At 47.0% G+C, this 15,565-nt stretch overlaps 1 protein-coding gene across 2 annotated transcripts in view; it reads left to right on the top strand.

The window, feature by feature from the left end:
- The window catches only part of dlg3 (discs, large homolog 3), a 172,751-nt gene that overhangs the window by 126,681 nt on the left and 30,505 nt on the right, over positions 1-15,565 (top strand). Inside the window, exons 12-13 of one of the 2 annotated variants that reach the window (XM_079524357.1) lie at positions 11,315-11,510; positions 13,412-13,514. In XM_079524357.1, the coding sequence (XP_079380483.1) occupies positions 11,315-11,510; positions 13,412-13,514 (299 nt within the window). Of the gene's footprint in view, positions 1-11,314; positions 11,511-13,411; positions 13,515-14,952; positions 14,972-15,565 lie in introns of those variants that run through there. The other variant, XM_079524361.1, reaches the window with a different exon arrangement.

Genomic DNA, 15,565 nt, shown 5'->3' with positions numbered 1-15,565 from the left:
AGGAGAAGGGAGAGCTGAAATTTGCGCTGACGGCATACTTGTTGTCAAACATGTATAGGCGGCCCTTCTTCCAGTGATGCCACATCACTGGAAGTAGATTGGTTATTTTCGCTATGGCCTCACTCACACGGTCGCAACAGATTGCTGTATGCTTGTTGTATACAAAGGGTGTGACACAGCTTGCCCCAATGGGAGTCACATGGTTTGACACAACATTTGTGTTGTATGAGGGGAGGGGCGCAGTCGAAACACAGCCGAAAGCCATACAACAGCTTGTATTCCAAAATGTGGACTACAAACCATGTGACTTCCATTGGAAATGCATTGGGGCGGCCATGACACTACACAACATTCATCCAACAAGCATACAGCAATGCAGTAAAGGTCTGAGTGAGGCCTATGAATACAGGTGTGCCTCGAGATCTTTGGCTCATTCATACATGTGCCCTTGAGTATAGAAAACGTTTGAGAACCACTAGCGGTGTAGAAATGTCCCCCCCCCCCCCATGCCCTGCCCTGCCCCCTGTCCATCACCACGAATGTCTTTCGTTCCTTGTTTGTAATGTGTGTATAATGTGTTGTCGATTTGTTGCTTGCTTTTTAATGTTCCTGCTCATTTTCTGTCATTGCATTTGATTGAGGGAAAAAAATGTCAAAACAAAATGACAGCCAAAAAGCACAATATCCATGCTGTCTCAATTTTAAAAGGTCCACCACGGACTTTGATCCCGTTATCTGATTTCTTAAACGACCACAACCACAACGATGGTCGTCACTTGATTGTGATTGTGAAACAGCTGCGCACACACTGTTCTATAGTGACAGTTGGAGATCTATAGTGTCATACCTGCTCCCCACAAACACACTCTCTCAGCAGGAGCACGCCTGAAAGGGCTTCACGCTTTGCACAAGCTGCTCCGCTCCATCTGTCACACGAGCTCCCTTAAATTCCAAATCGGCATCGCTGGCCAAGCAGCCCCCCCCTCCCCTCTGTTTCTTTCTATTTCTCTCTCTCTCTCTCTCTCTCTCTCTCTCTCTCTCTCTCTCTCTCTCTCTCTCTCTCTCTCTCTCTCTCTCTCTCTCTCTCTCTCTCTCTCTCTCTCTCTGTGCTTGCAATGTCAACCATACGATGCGTCACGTCCAAGAGGAGGCGGCGGCGGTGGCGGCTCTCTGTCATGTGTGTTATAATTCCACTGCGCGGTGTCGCATGTTATATCATACATGTTTACGCTGTTTGTTTTATACGTGTTCTTCTCATCTCCCGTCCACCTCGTCATGGACGAATGAATGTCCTCCTCTATTGCTGGGCAGGTTGCCCAGTGTATTTATGTAAGGTACAACTGACTTGAGTTGAGCGACTGAGCGCGGTTGTGCATGCCAACTATGTCTGTGTTCTTCATATGGGTATATGTGTGGGTGCCAGTATGCACTTGCCAATCTCTCTGTGTGTGCGTGTGCGTGTGTGTGTGTGTGTGTCTGTGTGTGCGCGTGTGCGTGCGTGCGTGCGTCAGTGTCACAGAGAGATAGAGGAGCAGATCGTAGCAGGGGGAAGGTCTGTGTTTTTTTTTTTAAATGAAGCGACGGTATTGGGGAGGGAGGAGGGGGGGTGGTAGGCTCGTGCTCGCAGGAATGATCTGCTCGCAAGCTATCCTGGTGTAAATATAAACGTCTGGGCCGTTGTTACCATACATGTATTGGGGAAGAGAGAGGCCGCACGCACGCACGCACGCACGCACGCACGCACGCACGCACGCACGCACGCACGCACGCACGCGGCGCGGGCCAGCAAAAGCCCTGCAGGAGGAGGAACGGCGGACATTCCTCCCAAGCTGTCGTGATTCATTCTAGCGCACGGCGGAAAAAAAGCAGGCCATGCATGCACTCGGATCCTGTACCCTTTCATCACACAGGCAGCCCGTCACAACACCCTGATACGCCCAGACGTTCGCTCATAATGTGCTGACACACACACACACACACACACACACACACACACACATACACACACACACACACACACACACACACACACACGTGCACGCACACATGCACGTCACGTTATCCACATGCACTGTACACAGGTGTGCGCACCACACATTGTACAGTGTATACAGTACAGTACGATTGCGCGGTACAGAAGATTTAAATGGACAAAACCGTGCATGCCGTGTCGCGCGCGGATCTACAAGCTCGCGAAAACAGCCCCGACCCGACCTATACAAGCTCACAATCTATACAAGCTCGGGGTGACCTTGTATAGGTCGGCTGTATCCGTTGCGTGCGACGCAGGCACGCTAGCTCGGTATTAATCGGCCCTTAAGCGTGCCACACGTGCAAGTCGTGCACACACCTGTGTGCTCCCGGTAGGTCTGTGTGTCACGTCTGCTCGCTCTCTAGCCGTCTACACACGCCGACGTCACGCGTCTGACAGCGGTCCCCGTGCAGATCACGGCTGATGGACGAGAGGCTCCTTCAGACTGACAGGCGAGGAGAGGAGAGGAGAGGAGAGGAGAGGAGAGCAGAGCTCTCTCAGCAGCCTCTCTCCGTCGAGGAGAGGCTTATTTTAGATGGATTCTATAGTTGGAGCAGGCCAGGCCTCTCCCAAGAAAGTGGTGCAGACCGGTCGCCCAGGATGACTCAGACTTCGGATCGTTCCTTCTGCCCATCTGCGCATGCATCCCCCACAGTGCTGTCATCGGCGCAGATACACAAACGCGCGCGCGCGCACAGTCGCACACAGACACACACAAACGGGCAAGCACAAACACACAAACGCACGCACGCATTTTTAGGACAGCAATTCTATAAATGCCATTTTTACCTTCTTTCTTTTTACCCCTTTTTCTCTCCAAATTTTGTCTTCATGGAAAATGATTCCTCCCCACACACATGTCTGTGCGTTGTCACTGCGGTCGTATCCTACACTAGCTTTCCAATTGCCAGTGAGGGGAGCACCTACCGGGAGGACGTACGTAAAGCCTTTGTCTTGCTCCTAGCACCTTGCCCCCCCCCCCCCCCCCCCCCCCAGCCCAGCCCGTAGCGTAGGAGTATGTGCAGTGACTAATATCACCTTCCCTGCCCGGCTTTCCTCCCCCGAACACGGTCCAATTGTGTTTGTGTAGTCGCTCGACAAAGCCGGATGCATGCTCCACACAGTGGATTGACTCCCGTGTCGGTGGGCAGCTACTTTATCACTGCTCCACCGGGGGCACCCCATATACCTGCGTTCTTTTAGACCTGGGTATATAAATATAAGCCTGGGTTATATTTAGGTTTGCGCCGGTGAATGAAAATAAGCCATTCTACAACCTCACAACGTATCACGGTGTCGTTTGTAGATCTGCTTTTTGCATCACCGGCGGTACTGCTAAGCATAACTCTAACCCTGATCGCTGAACCTGTCTCTAGTTGCCATCCATCCCATCCATCCATCCATCTTCAAACCGCTTATCCATAGTCAGGTTGCAGAGGCAACCGCTCCACCAGAGAGCTCCAGACATTCCTCTCCAGAGCAACATTAGTACTGTAACTTCCATCCTGGGGGATCCCGAGGCATTCCAAGGTCAGTGAGTCAATGAGATTCCTCCAACTGCGCCAATTGGTCTGCCCCGGGGTCTCCTCCTCCTCTCGAATTGCCCAATCCTAATATGAATTAACACCAAAATGCATGTTTTTCTAGCCTGGCCATAAAACATCCAACTGGCTAATCTGGAACAGGCAGGGGGGCCAAGCTATTGCTGCTGATGAGTCGCCGTTCAGGTGTTGCTCAAGCCACCCTGTGTTAGTTTAGGCTTAAATATCACAGGTAAGGTAACTGGCTAACAGCAAGAATGTGTTTTTTCCTCATTTTATGCAACCGAACAGGAATTGTGTGGAGAGAAGCGGGGGAATGGAAATGTTTAAACAAAAGGATATCGTTGATTGACGCTTATCACTGTGTCACTGGAGCGCTGGGGAAAAGTTCAAAACGGCTCACCTTTTCGCAGGGCTTATATTATGCCCGTCAGGCCATTGGATGTGTGTGTGTGTGTGTGTGTGTGTGTGTGTGTGTGTGTGTGTGTGTGTGTGTGTGTGTGTGTGTGTGTGTGTGTGTGTGTGTGTGTGTGTGTGTGTGTGTGTGTGTGTGTGTGTGTGTGTGTGTGTGTGTGTGTGTGTGTGTGTGTGTGTGTGTGTGTGTGTGTGTGTGTGTGTGTGTGTGTGTGTGTGCAAAGAACAGCTTGTGTAAATACAGCAGCAGGAGCGGAGCGCTACCCGCATGCCACAGGTGGGCTTATCAGTAACTTTGACGTGTTCCTCAACTTTGAGCTTTGACTGAGAACTTCACGCATTGATAACCAGAACTCGGGGGGGGGACACACGTTGGTCCACTCCACTGCAGTGTTGATTTCGTCGACTAAAACTAAGACGAAAAATGTTCGTCGACTACCTTTTTCCATTGATGAAAACTAAATGGAAACTAAATGAAAACTAAGCTATGATGACTAAAACTAAGACTACATTTACTGACAATTTCGTCAACAAGTAGAAACTAGACTAAAGTGTTAGGAAGGGACTATAGTGGACAAGAGATCCACTATAAGTCATTTTACACTTGGTTGCATGCTGAAAATAGCCGACCTACCGATCGAATAGGTCGGCTATTTTCAGCGAGTTTAAAATCAGCCATTACGACGGCATCAAGACCTGACACTGAAACATCCCAGGTGACTAAAATGTGACTAAAACTAAATGAAAACTATTCACGACTAAAACTAAAATCAAAATTTGCTGCCAAAAACAACACCTGGTCCACTGATTACCCCACCTATAGAACAAACGTTTCTAAGCGCTGTTGTGTGAAAAAGGAAGAGGGTGATCATCGTGGCAGATCTGATTGAGTCTTTTAAGGGTCTGAACTGTTAATTAATTATTCATCGCTCTTATTTTATTCTCAGCTGCACTGAGATATCTTACGGCGTCGTCTGTCACCTTAGCGGTGAATACATTTCTTCCCCCGTGTCAAATTGGAATGAAATAGCAGGTCTTGAAGGGGAGGCAGTGACAGACAAATCCACTGGTGAAATATAAGCGGCAAAATTGGAGAGAGAGAGAGGGAAGGGGAGAGAGATAGTATGTATGTATGTGCTCCCTCTTTCATCAATACTTGCCAGCCATGAGCCTGTTATCCTGCCAGGGGGGGGGGGGGAGAAAGGGGAGAAATACAACGCCATGAGAGGCGGTGTCTGTTTGTGGGGAAAATGGCGTCCATCTGCAGTGTCCACCATTAATCAGCCAAGCAGAGCCAATTACCAAGCTGAGCCCAGGGCGGCGCGACCCGCTGACCCACACCGCCCACGTGTTCATCCACAGCATTAGGACGGAGCTGCTATAGCGCCTCGGCCCGCCCAACACAGAGGCACACCAGAATTAGGAAAGAGAGAGAGAGAGAGAGAGAGAGAGAGTCACAGGAGACATAGCTGGAGAGAGAGAGAGAGAGATGGGTTTTACTGCAATATAACTGTTTACATTCCAGGCATGGATGAAAAGACAACGGGGCAAAGCACCTCCCATGATAAGGAGGGAGTGCTTGATCCCTGTATGCTAAAACCTTTGGAATTCACTCCTTTTCAAGGAATTGCTAATGCCTTTCTCTTGCTTTTATTGTGAGGACAGGTACAAATAGTGCTCCCTACAACTCACCCACGCACGCACGCACGCAAACAAACACATGCATGCACGCACGCGCACTGTGTGTGCGCGTGTGTGTGTGGCTGTGCGCACAGTAATTCCTCTCCCATAGAGAATACCTCCAACAATAGCATAGTAAACAGTCACTTCCACCGTTGGCCCTTTTATAGTCTTTGCTCGAGAAGGAAACGCAGCCTGCCGCCCAGCGTGCAGTCGGTCCTGCTCTCTGAGGAAGTGACATCAAACGTCCGATTTAAGACGTTTGATTCATTAACTCCTCCATTTGTGTGTGGGGGTTTTTACGCTGTTACTCTTGTCATATTAGCAGGGAATGTCGTCCATCTGCCTGGTCTACACGGACGGACAGGTGTGCTGTGGGGGGAGTGGGGGGAGTGGGATCCAACGGTAGACAGTAAGGGACCTGGGATGACCTCCCCTTTACAAATTGCACACCCACTGCTTTCTAACCCATTTAGACCTGAGGACGATTCCTCAAATGTCTTCTAAATCCTGACAGTTTTCTGAAAACCCCTATGTTTCTATGTCAGTTCTTCTCAAACATTTCCATGCCGAGGACTCCCAACAATATATGTATTTGGCCGCCGACCCCCCCATCTGAAAATATGTTGTTCCAGGGACCCCCCCTGCAGAAGCAAAGATTTGAGTTAAAAACGTTTGCTCTGAAAGAATATATATTCAAAGATTTGCGCCACATTTTCACGATTTTTCAAAAATAGCAGACCTACAAGCTCGTAGCGTCGCACTTGGTGCCGCGCTATGAGCTTGTAGATCTGCTATTTTTCAATAGCTAAAGTGTAAAATAATGCTTAAAACACCACATGACCCCCAATGGCTAATTGAATGGGAGAATAGACGTGAAGGAAGTATTACAGATTACTATGAAAACCTGCAACCCGTCCGTCCGTCGGGTCACGCCTCCATATATGGTTGTCAGCCCCCATCACGCCTGCAGTCTGCTGTCACCCAGGCGGATATGTTGATCTGACCCCCCCCCCATGCCAAAGCGCCAGTACACAAGGGCACGGTCACTTCTCGCCCTCAGGGCGTCTTACTGGTTGTTGTCATATCGGGACCGCTAGGCCAGCCCAGCACACGCCCCGACCCGACGTGGAGGACGTTTGGCCGAGACGGGTGCATGGCGGATGACCCTGTATGGCAGCTTCCCCTAAGGCAGGGGTTTTCAACTGATTGTGAACGAGGGACCACCACCCTGACTTAGAATCAACCTGGGGGGACCACTGTTGTGTTGGGCTTTTAGTGGTTATTAGTGCTTTTGTAACACTCGCTATGCATCCCATGTGTTATGTAGTGTATACCCCACTGTTTCTCAACCAATGGTCCATTGAATACTAATCATTTCCTAGTAATAATGACTCAACCAGACAATCCGGTGCACTTACGACTTGGGGCGACTGTGGCTCAGGAGGTAGAGCAGGTCGTCCAATGACCCATGGGTCGGCGGTTCGAATCCCGGCTCCTCCTGTCTACATGTCGAAGTGTCCTTGGGCAAGACACTGAACCCCAAATTGCTCCCGATGTGCTGGTTGGTACCTTGCATGGCTTCCGCAGCAATCGGTGTATGAATGTGTGTGTGAATGGGTGAATGTAATGCACAATCTATGTAAAGCGCCTTGGATAAAGGCGCTATATAAATGCACCATTTACTTACGCGCCTCTTGAGATTCTAACTCCCCTTTTCTGTTGAAGTTCTTGACCTCCAACTTGTCAGTAAATGACTACATGGACGGCCATCATACCGTAGGTCACCAGGCCATTCACTTCACGGTGAAAAACGAGTGAACAAATAAAAAAGAATGAACAAATCCTACATTACTAAATGCATCAGGGACCACATGCAATACCTTCACGGACCACCAGTGGTCCACGGACCACCTGTTGAAAACCCCTGCCCTAAGGATGTACTGTAGTAGAGATGATCTGTGGTGGGTGTGTGTGAGGGTTAAGTCTCGCCTCGCTATAGCAAAGGCTGAGGAGAACAGTGTTTGTGTGACAGCCCAAAGAGGAGGCTGTTTCCCATCACAGACCCAACAGGCCGAGATGGGAACACCCAGCAGGGCTTCTTCATATACAGTACATTACATACAGGGGTTCTGTTACCGCCACCTCTCGCCATGTGCCGAGACGGAGAGAGAGCTAAGACACAGAGAGAACACTAAAGAGTTGTGGGAACGGAGCGATGCGGAGTCGCCTCAGTAGATAAAGGAGCGATCGTCATGTTCACGGTCAACATCTCGTCCTCGATGTCGCTGGCGGTGAGGAGCTCGCCTGAGCGCTCGTTTAGGAGACGGTCTTCCGGCAGCAGACACGGCACCAACCACCCACGGTAACATGATGGAGATCTGTCTGTGTGCCTCGAGGAGCTTGTGGAGCATGCAAGGTTGTGTTATGTTGAACTTCTGACTTGTTGTTGAAGTCAAATCAGATGTTTCACAATATTTCCTGGGAATTGCTTTTTGGCGTTTTATTTATTATAAAGATTTTTACCTGTGTTCCTACTGTAGGTTTTACTTCTTTTTTTTTTTTAATGTTGTAAATAAAAATGAGGATATTGAATAACTGTCTGGACCATACATCTCAAGAACTCTAATGCTAGGAGTGCAAATTAGACTTTTTCTATTTTCCACTGCTATAATTCTTTCCCATTCACCACAAAAGGCTGTTATCATCTAAAATACATTTAATTTCAAAAACATATTGTCAGAACTCGGAGTCCTGCGTTCAGCATAATATAAATATTCAATACGGATATGCCATCTGACTTTTCTGGAGAACCCTTTTATCCGTGGATTGAGTCAAACCATTTCGGACTTTCCATGGCTCTTCAGCTGTTTTAGTGGAGTGATCAGGGGCTGTTTCCAATGTGGTCAAAAGTACGATGTTCTGTTAATGCTGTCTGCGCTGCCATCGATGGGGAGAATGGTCTCAACGGCAACGCAGAGCACAGCCATTAGGGATTGTTCCTGTAGACCGCAGGCAGAGGACTGCAACAGGAGCCCACTAATGGGAACCATGCTGCGTGTGGTGACTGTGCGTGGGTGTCTATGTAAAGTTGTGTGTGTGTGTGTGTGTGTGTGTGTGTGTGTGTGTGTGTGTGTGTGTGTGTGTGTGTGTGTGTGTGTGTGTGTGTGTGTGTGTGTGTGTGTGTGTGTGTGTGTGTGTGTGTGTGTGTTTATACTGCTATCTTAGTTTGTACTGGTCCTCACTTTTCAAGAGGTGGTTATACTTTTGGGGTGTGTGTGTGTGACTGTGTGTGTGTGTGTGTGTGCGCGCATGCGTGCGTGCACTTATACTGCTATCTTTGTGCTGGTCCTCACTTTTCAAGAGGTGGTTATACTGTCGGGGTGCGTGCGTGCGTGCGTGCATGTTTTGTAGGGCCTCCTAGAGTGTATTTTTGCATTTGTGTGAAACATTCTCAAGGCATTTGATGGCCCATAGTACAGCAGTGGTTTTGGCCTCAGTCACTAGTCATCATAAAACCCAAGCAGTCTGAATAGTCTGTCTGAGGATGAGTCATAGAAGCTAAAGCTAAAACAGAGCTTCCATTAGCCCTTCAAGCATGAGGCCGCTCATTGTGTCTGTGGACATGTGTGTCCAGGCAGGCAGGCAGGCAGGCAGGCAGGCAGGCAGGCAGACAGACAGGCAGGCAGACCAATACAGTTGGTAAATGAAATGTACAACATAAAAAATACCCTTTTGGCTAATATTTTTCTGGTAGCTCTCTGATGAGGAAACCTTCTGACTAACCACGTATATTATATATGATATAGCGCTGACGAAGGCCCTATAGGACCGAAATGTATGCAACCTTTGTGCACTTTATGAGCATGTTAAAATAAAATAAATACGTGCTATTTCCTCAGTCTCTGTCTAAGGCAGAGAGTGGGTCCTTTTCTGCCAGCTTTCCACAGAACTGTAGTCAACCCTGAACAAAGGACAATTCAGTTGTTATGCTAATCCCTAATGACCCTTGTCACAGCAGCTGACCCCTATACTAGTTATACTAGTCTTGGGGAGGGTGAAGAAAAGACAAAGTCAAAGTCGTCACACACGTTGCCGCAGTGAAAATTGTTCTCCGCATTTGACCCATCTCTTGGAGCGGTGAGCCGCAGCGTGCTCCTCGCTCGGGAATCATTAGTTGATTTGACCCCCCAATCCAACCCATTGATGCTGAGTGCCAAGCAGGGAGGTATTGGGTCCCATTTTTACAGTCTTTTGGTATGACCCGGCCGGGGATCGAACCCCCGACCTCCCAGTTTCAGGGCGGACACTCTAACCACAAGGCCACTGTCTGGTTCAGCCATGTGTCTCCTCTGACAGCTAGCATCACCAGCCGCTCCTTTTCACCTGACAGTGAGGAGTTTTCACGCTGCATGGTGTAACTCGGGGGTTCTCAACCCGTGGGTCGCGACCCCTCGGGGGGTCGCCAAATTATTTTAGGGGGTCCCCAAATTATAAAAAAAAAAAAAGATTTTTAAAATTTTATTTTAAAAATAGCAGACCTACAAGCTCGTAGCGCGCCACTCGGTGGCGCGCTATGAGCTTGTAGATCTGCTATTTTTCAATAGCTAAATTATAACAATGCTTAAAACACCAAAAGGGGTTCCCGCCCAAAATGGTTTAAGGTTATTGTAGCAGTCAATTTATATTGGGGGTCGGGAGGGGGCGGGGCGGGGGTCCCGAGACGTTGCCAAAGCCTTTTCGGGGGTCCCCGGCCAAAAACGTTGAGAACCCCTGGTGTAACTCGTTGAGGAGAAACACACTCCCCTGAGATCACCCACCCGTGAAGACAGCCAATAATATTTGTTGTGGTTGGAATTAAGCCCCGGCCAAGACAGTTGGACCGTGGAGGAGGATTCTCCAACCCCAGTCTCTCCACGGTGGTGGGCATGCAGGAACTTTACTCCAGTGGTTCTCAACCTTTTAAGTACACGGCCCCCAAAAATAATCATATTTGAACACACACACACACACACACACACACACACACACACACACACACACACACACACACACTGCATCCTTCTGAGTCACTTACAGTAACTGTAGTGTGTCGTCTTCATGTTCTATTGGTCAAACGGTTAAAAGGTTCAGTTTGTCGCCAATTTCATTCCTGCTTCTGTGAGTGTGCTGAGAGCTCGAAGAGACAAGTTGCACTCCGATGCTTTGCTGATGATGGTGGGAGGTGGTGTGTTGTAATAACTTCAAAAATGTATTTAAAACGTAAATGGCAGCAGCAGCAGTGCTGTACACGGCTACAAAGGGAGTGTTTCTGTAACATCACATAATGGCAATAATGTCAATAACCATACACAGGTATAATTCACATTTTAATCATTTGTTTGGGATATTGTGTTATGGTAGCCATTTTAATGTGTCATTGGAAACTGTTCACTTCCAGATACGGTATGCAGAATGGCTAACTGTACATAAAGCTGTCACCCTATACTGGCTGTTTAACTAGAACACACCCATGCAAACTTGGTATTATGAACATGATAAACAGCTAGAAGATAGTTGTTTGTTTTCCTAAAATATCTCTGTTTTCCTTCCCTCTTCTCTCCCTCTCTGTCTCTTTCTTGTCGTCCTCCCTGTCCTGTGCTCTCAGTCCCGCCCCGCGTCCCGACGCCGTGGCTCTGTTTGGCAGGGAGCCGCGGAAGGTGCTGCTGCACAAGGGCTCCACGGGCCTGGGCTTCAACATCGTCGGCGGAGAGGACGGGGAGGGTATCTTCGTCTCCTTCATCCTGGCGGGAGGGCCGGCGGACCTGAGCGGAGAGCTGCGGCGGGGCGACCGCATCCTCTCGGTCTGTGATTTAGCTCCGTTTTCAGCCCACCAATTTAACCCCAATTACTGACTTTATCATAACTTGTTGTGCGAGGGAGTAGTGCAGATTAGTGAGTAGTCTCGCGTAAAGCCCAGACGATCAGAGATCTCCGCCTACTCCCAATAACGTCTCGTCTGGGGAAATCTAAATTCAACGTAGGGGCTATAGGACAGCTGAGGAAAGCTCTGCTAACAAACCTACGCCTTTGGAAAACAGTCCTGATGGTATATGAAGGACCGCCCTAAATAAATACATTGGTTTTCCAAGGCATTTATATTTTTTAAATCTCTGAAATGTTTCCACCCAGTTTGAGCCTCTACGTCTACATTCAAGGTCCGAGGTTGTGATCTTGCGTAGCCCTACAGGTACAAGAGTAAAAAGAATTGTCTAGCTTCCTTCAGACAATGAAGCAGCATACTGTAGGTAATAATAATTAAAAAAAGCAACAAAAACTAGTTAACATCAGCGTATGTAAATGGTAAATGGTGCATTTATATAGCGCCTTTATCCAAGGCGCTTTAAATCCGCTGTTTCTTTTAAATTATTACAAAACTGTGAATTAAACACATAAAACAAATAGCGGGTTTGGTGTATTATACGCAGGGGGAGACAATGGATTAAATAGCGTGGATTGCGGGTTATGCAGTTAAACTGTTAAAGCTCTAATACATATTTAAACTATATCGCCATACAAATCTAACTCCTCAACTTGTAAATTCTGTTCAAGTTTGATTCATGACACAGAAAAAGGTCTTTTGGCAATCTTCAGCATCCAACATAACATGATACTCAGGTCTGCATTACTTCAATGCTGTACAAATACTGCTAATGTAAGCAAACATTCTGCAGCCTCTAAATACATGGAAACCTTTAACTGTGACACATTCCTTACTTGAAAAGGTCAGTAAATCTGTTTTAGTGCGAAGGAAATGTCTTCAATCGAACAGATGAAAACCGAGTCGGGGGATGTTGCCGACACCATACTGTAATTGCAGATTTGTATTTTAAGCAGATGACTGACAATTTGGACTCCAAAAAGTCATAGAAAATGACATCTAACATGGTGCCGTATTGTGGTAAAACAAGAAAGGTTGACAAAATGTATAATATAAGTATAATAATAAGTATAATTAAACATATAGGATATGGCAGGTTTGACATGACATTTCCATGATGAAAGATAAGTACCTTTGCAGAGCATGCAGCTGCTGAGTGCACCCCCTAATTTGACTAGCATCTACATGTAGGCTTTTTTTAGTCGCAGGTTTCTGTCATGTACAGTGATGTGCGAGTCTGTATCTCTCCAACTGGAGATCCTCTGCAGATAAGCAATTCAGACTTTCATCTGGATTTGTTTTTTTATCCATACATGTCATATTCATTGTACAGTACTTTCAGTACATTTCTTTCAGTAAATTACGGGTAAAAAAGAAAGGGGGGGAAAAATGTACCTCCGACATGTAGGCTATTATGATATAGAGCTGTGGTTCCCAAACCCCTTGCGGTGCGCCTTCTAGGGGTCGCGTGACATGAATGGTGGTGCTATGGTTTTATTTTAAATATATTAACATATTATGCCAATATGGCAAAATATATGCAGAATATACTGTAGGCTAGCCTATGATGCATACACCGTATATGCCATATTCAGGTTCATATATGTGGATAAATAGGAAATGTATGTCTCCATATAGCTTATGCAATTTATATTTCCATGGGGGGGGCGGGGGTGCGTCAACTAGGTCAGGAGGTAACAGGGGGTGCGTGGCCAAAAGGGTTTTGGAACCGCTGATATTGACTAGTATAGCTGGTATTCAGGTATTCAGTTTGTGCAACACAGTGTCATATTATTAATTATTTATGTCTGCGTGTTTGATTAGGTGAATGGGGTCAACCTGCGGAATGCCACCCATGAGCAGGCAGCCGCAGCACTGAAGAGGGCTGGACAGACCGTCACCATTATCGCCCAGTACCGGCCGGAAGGTAGGAGCACCCCTAGTCTAGGGCTAACCTCACGTCTTGTACATTGGCTATTCCACAGGAAAGCCTGAAATGCATGAATTAATTCATACATAAGATGAATCAATTAGTTAACTTTATTGCTGCTGCTAGGTGGCAGCAATAAGCACACCTAAGGAATGCCACCCGTCCGCTCTAACTCTATGCTCCTCGTTTCCTTTCCGGGTTATTCAGGGACGTGGGGGCTTTTGTTGTGAGCACAGTGATCAGTCGCATTAGCTCAGACCCCATAGCTGTTATTACAACCAATTACATGTGCTTAGCGATGCGATACAAACTCACAAATGATTTACGATCGCCGGGATGTGCGACGGCTCACCATGGACAGCGATCGAAGCTTTAGAGATACAGCGCTTTGAAAATCCTGTTATAATGGAGGCTCAATGGAGCTGCATTTAAAAATCCCATAGCTGGTGGTGACGGAGGCTCTCCATACTAACCGGAGCAATGCTAAAGGGTAAATTGACGGTCGCCGCTTTCATATATGGAGTATACGGTTTTCTACGAACGTATGCGTAGTTAGCGCCATTAGGTACCGATAGCCTAGCTACGTTTATGAACGTAGATAGCAGCGAAAAAGTTATGTCTCGCGCTATAGGAGTTAGAACAAGGACACATACCAAACGATTATTATAACGAAAGAAACTAAACCATTATACCAAACTAAACACATTTCACACTAGACTAGGGGAATCATTTTGGAGATGCACGGTGACGGAGATTCCGGTCGTGTGTTCTGGCCGCCTGATGACATATGATATTTCCGCTCCAGACCGGATCAGAAAACCGAAAATTGTATTGATCTTGGTCAGCATTATGGAATTTTACTTGACCAAGTAAAATTTGACTCAAATAATAATAAAGAGTAATGATTTCATTGTGTTTCTGTCGTTGAACATCAGAACATTATGAATATGAATGAATCTGGTCATCCCAGCTTAGTAAGAAAATATTTAGGATGGCCGGTGAGCCGATTCTACTCTATGACTTCACATTCGACACACGTGTTCCACACCCCCACGGGGAGTGCAGTGCCAGGTATCGAGTCGGTCGGACCCACGGTTCTCCAGAACCACCACAAAAGGCTCTGGTCAGGCTCTGCCAGTGGGCCTAATGAGGCCAACTCCTTTCACCTGGGCCAGGCTCTGCCAGTGGGCCTAATGAGGCCAACTCCTTTCACCTGTGCAATTTCCAGCCTCTGCCTCAGCCAATTGAGGCTCAACCAATCAGGCTCTGCCAGTGGGCCAAATTGATTGCCAAGTACACTTTTCAGTTTGCAGTCTTCACACACACAGATCTCCATGTGGGACACCCCTGACAGTTAAAACGGGTACTATGACAACGTATATCATTAGGTTCCCAAGTTGCATCGTTCCCAAGTAGGCCAGTGGCCGACTGCGATGGGCACATAGGTAACATAGGTACAATTTGTGACACTTTATTTGTACATTTGTGTATCGTATTTGTAATAATCTTATGTGTAGTGTGTATAGAAGCCCTCTAAAATTAGATGCTGCATCTTATATCTTAAATTCTGAGGCCTAAATCCCACTCACTCCACCAGCACACACACATACCGGACCGGTATGTTATTATTAGTTTAATATAATAAAAAAAACACAGAACAATGGGCTTTTTGTTTGCAGTTCAAAATCAAAGTCTCTGAGGGGTAGAATCACGCTGATCCGTATTCCTTTCCTTTATAACCAAGGCCTTTGATACAACAAAACACTTTGCTTATAAAAAAATGTTGGAAACAAAGCAAATCAAGTCCCTTTGAGAGTTAACATGGTGATGATGTTAATTTGGATAATTCTTGCCTTTTCTTATAATGGATCATTTCTACGTGTATTGTCACAAACCAAAATGGTCTTCGACAAAAAATGAATGTCAGTCGGCACCATCCGTGACAATAAATAACAATCAACAAATGAAAACGAATGCTGGCTTCTGGCTTGCTGTCTTAAAGCTGTCTTGATTCGTGTGCTGTGGGAGTGTGGGCAGCAAATGAGGAC

Source organism: Electrona antarctica (assembly GCF_951216825.1).
Source record: "Electrona antarctica genome assembly, chromosome: 1".
Classification (NCBI taxonomy): Eukaryota; Metazoa; Chordata; class Actinopteri; order Myctophiformes; family Myctophidae; genus Electrona; species Electrona antarctica.
Note: the sequence above shows the minus strand (reverse complement) of the source record. Positions and strands in the feature narration are given on the sequence as shown.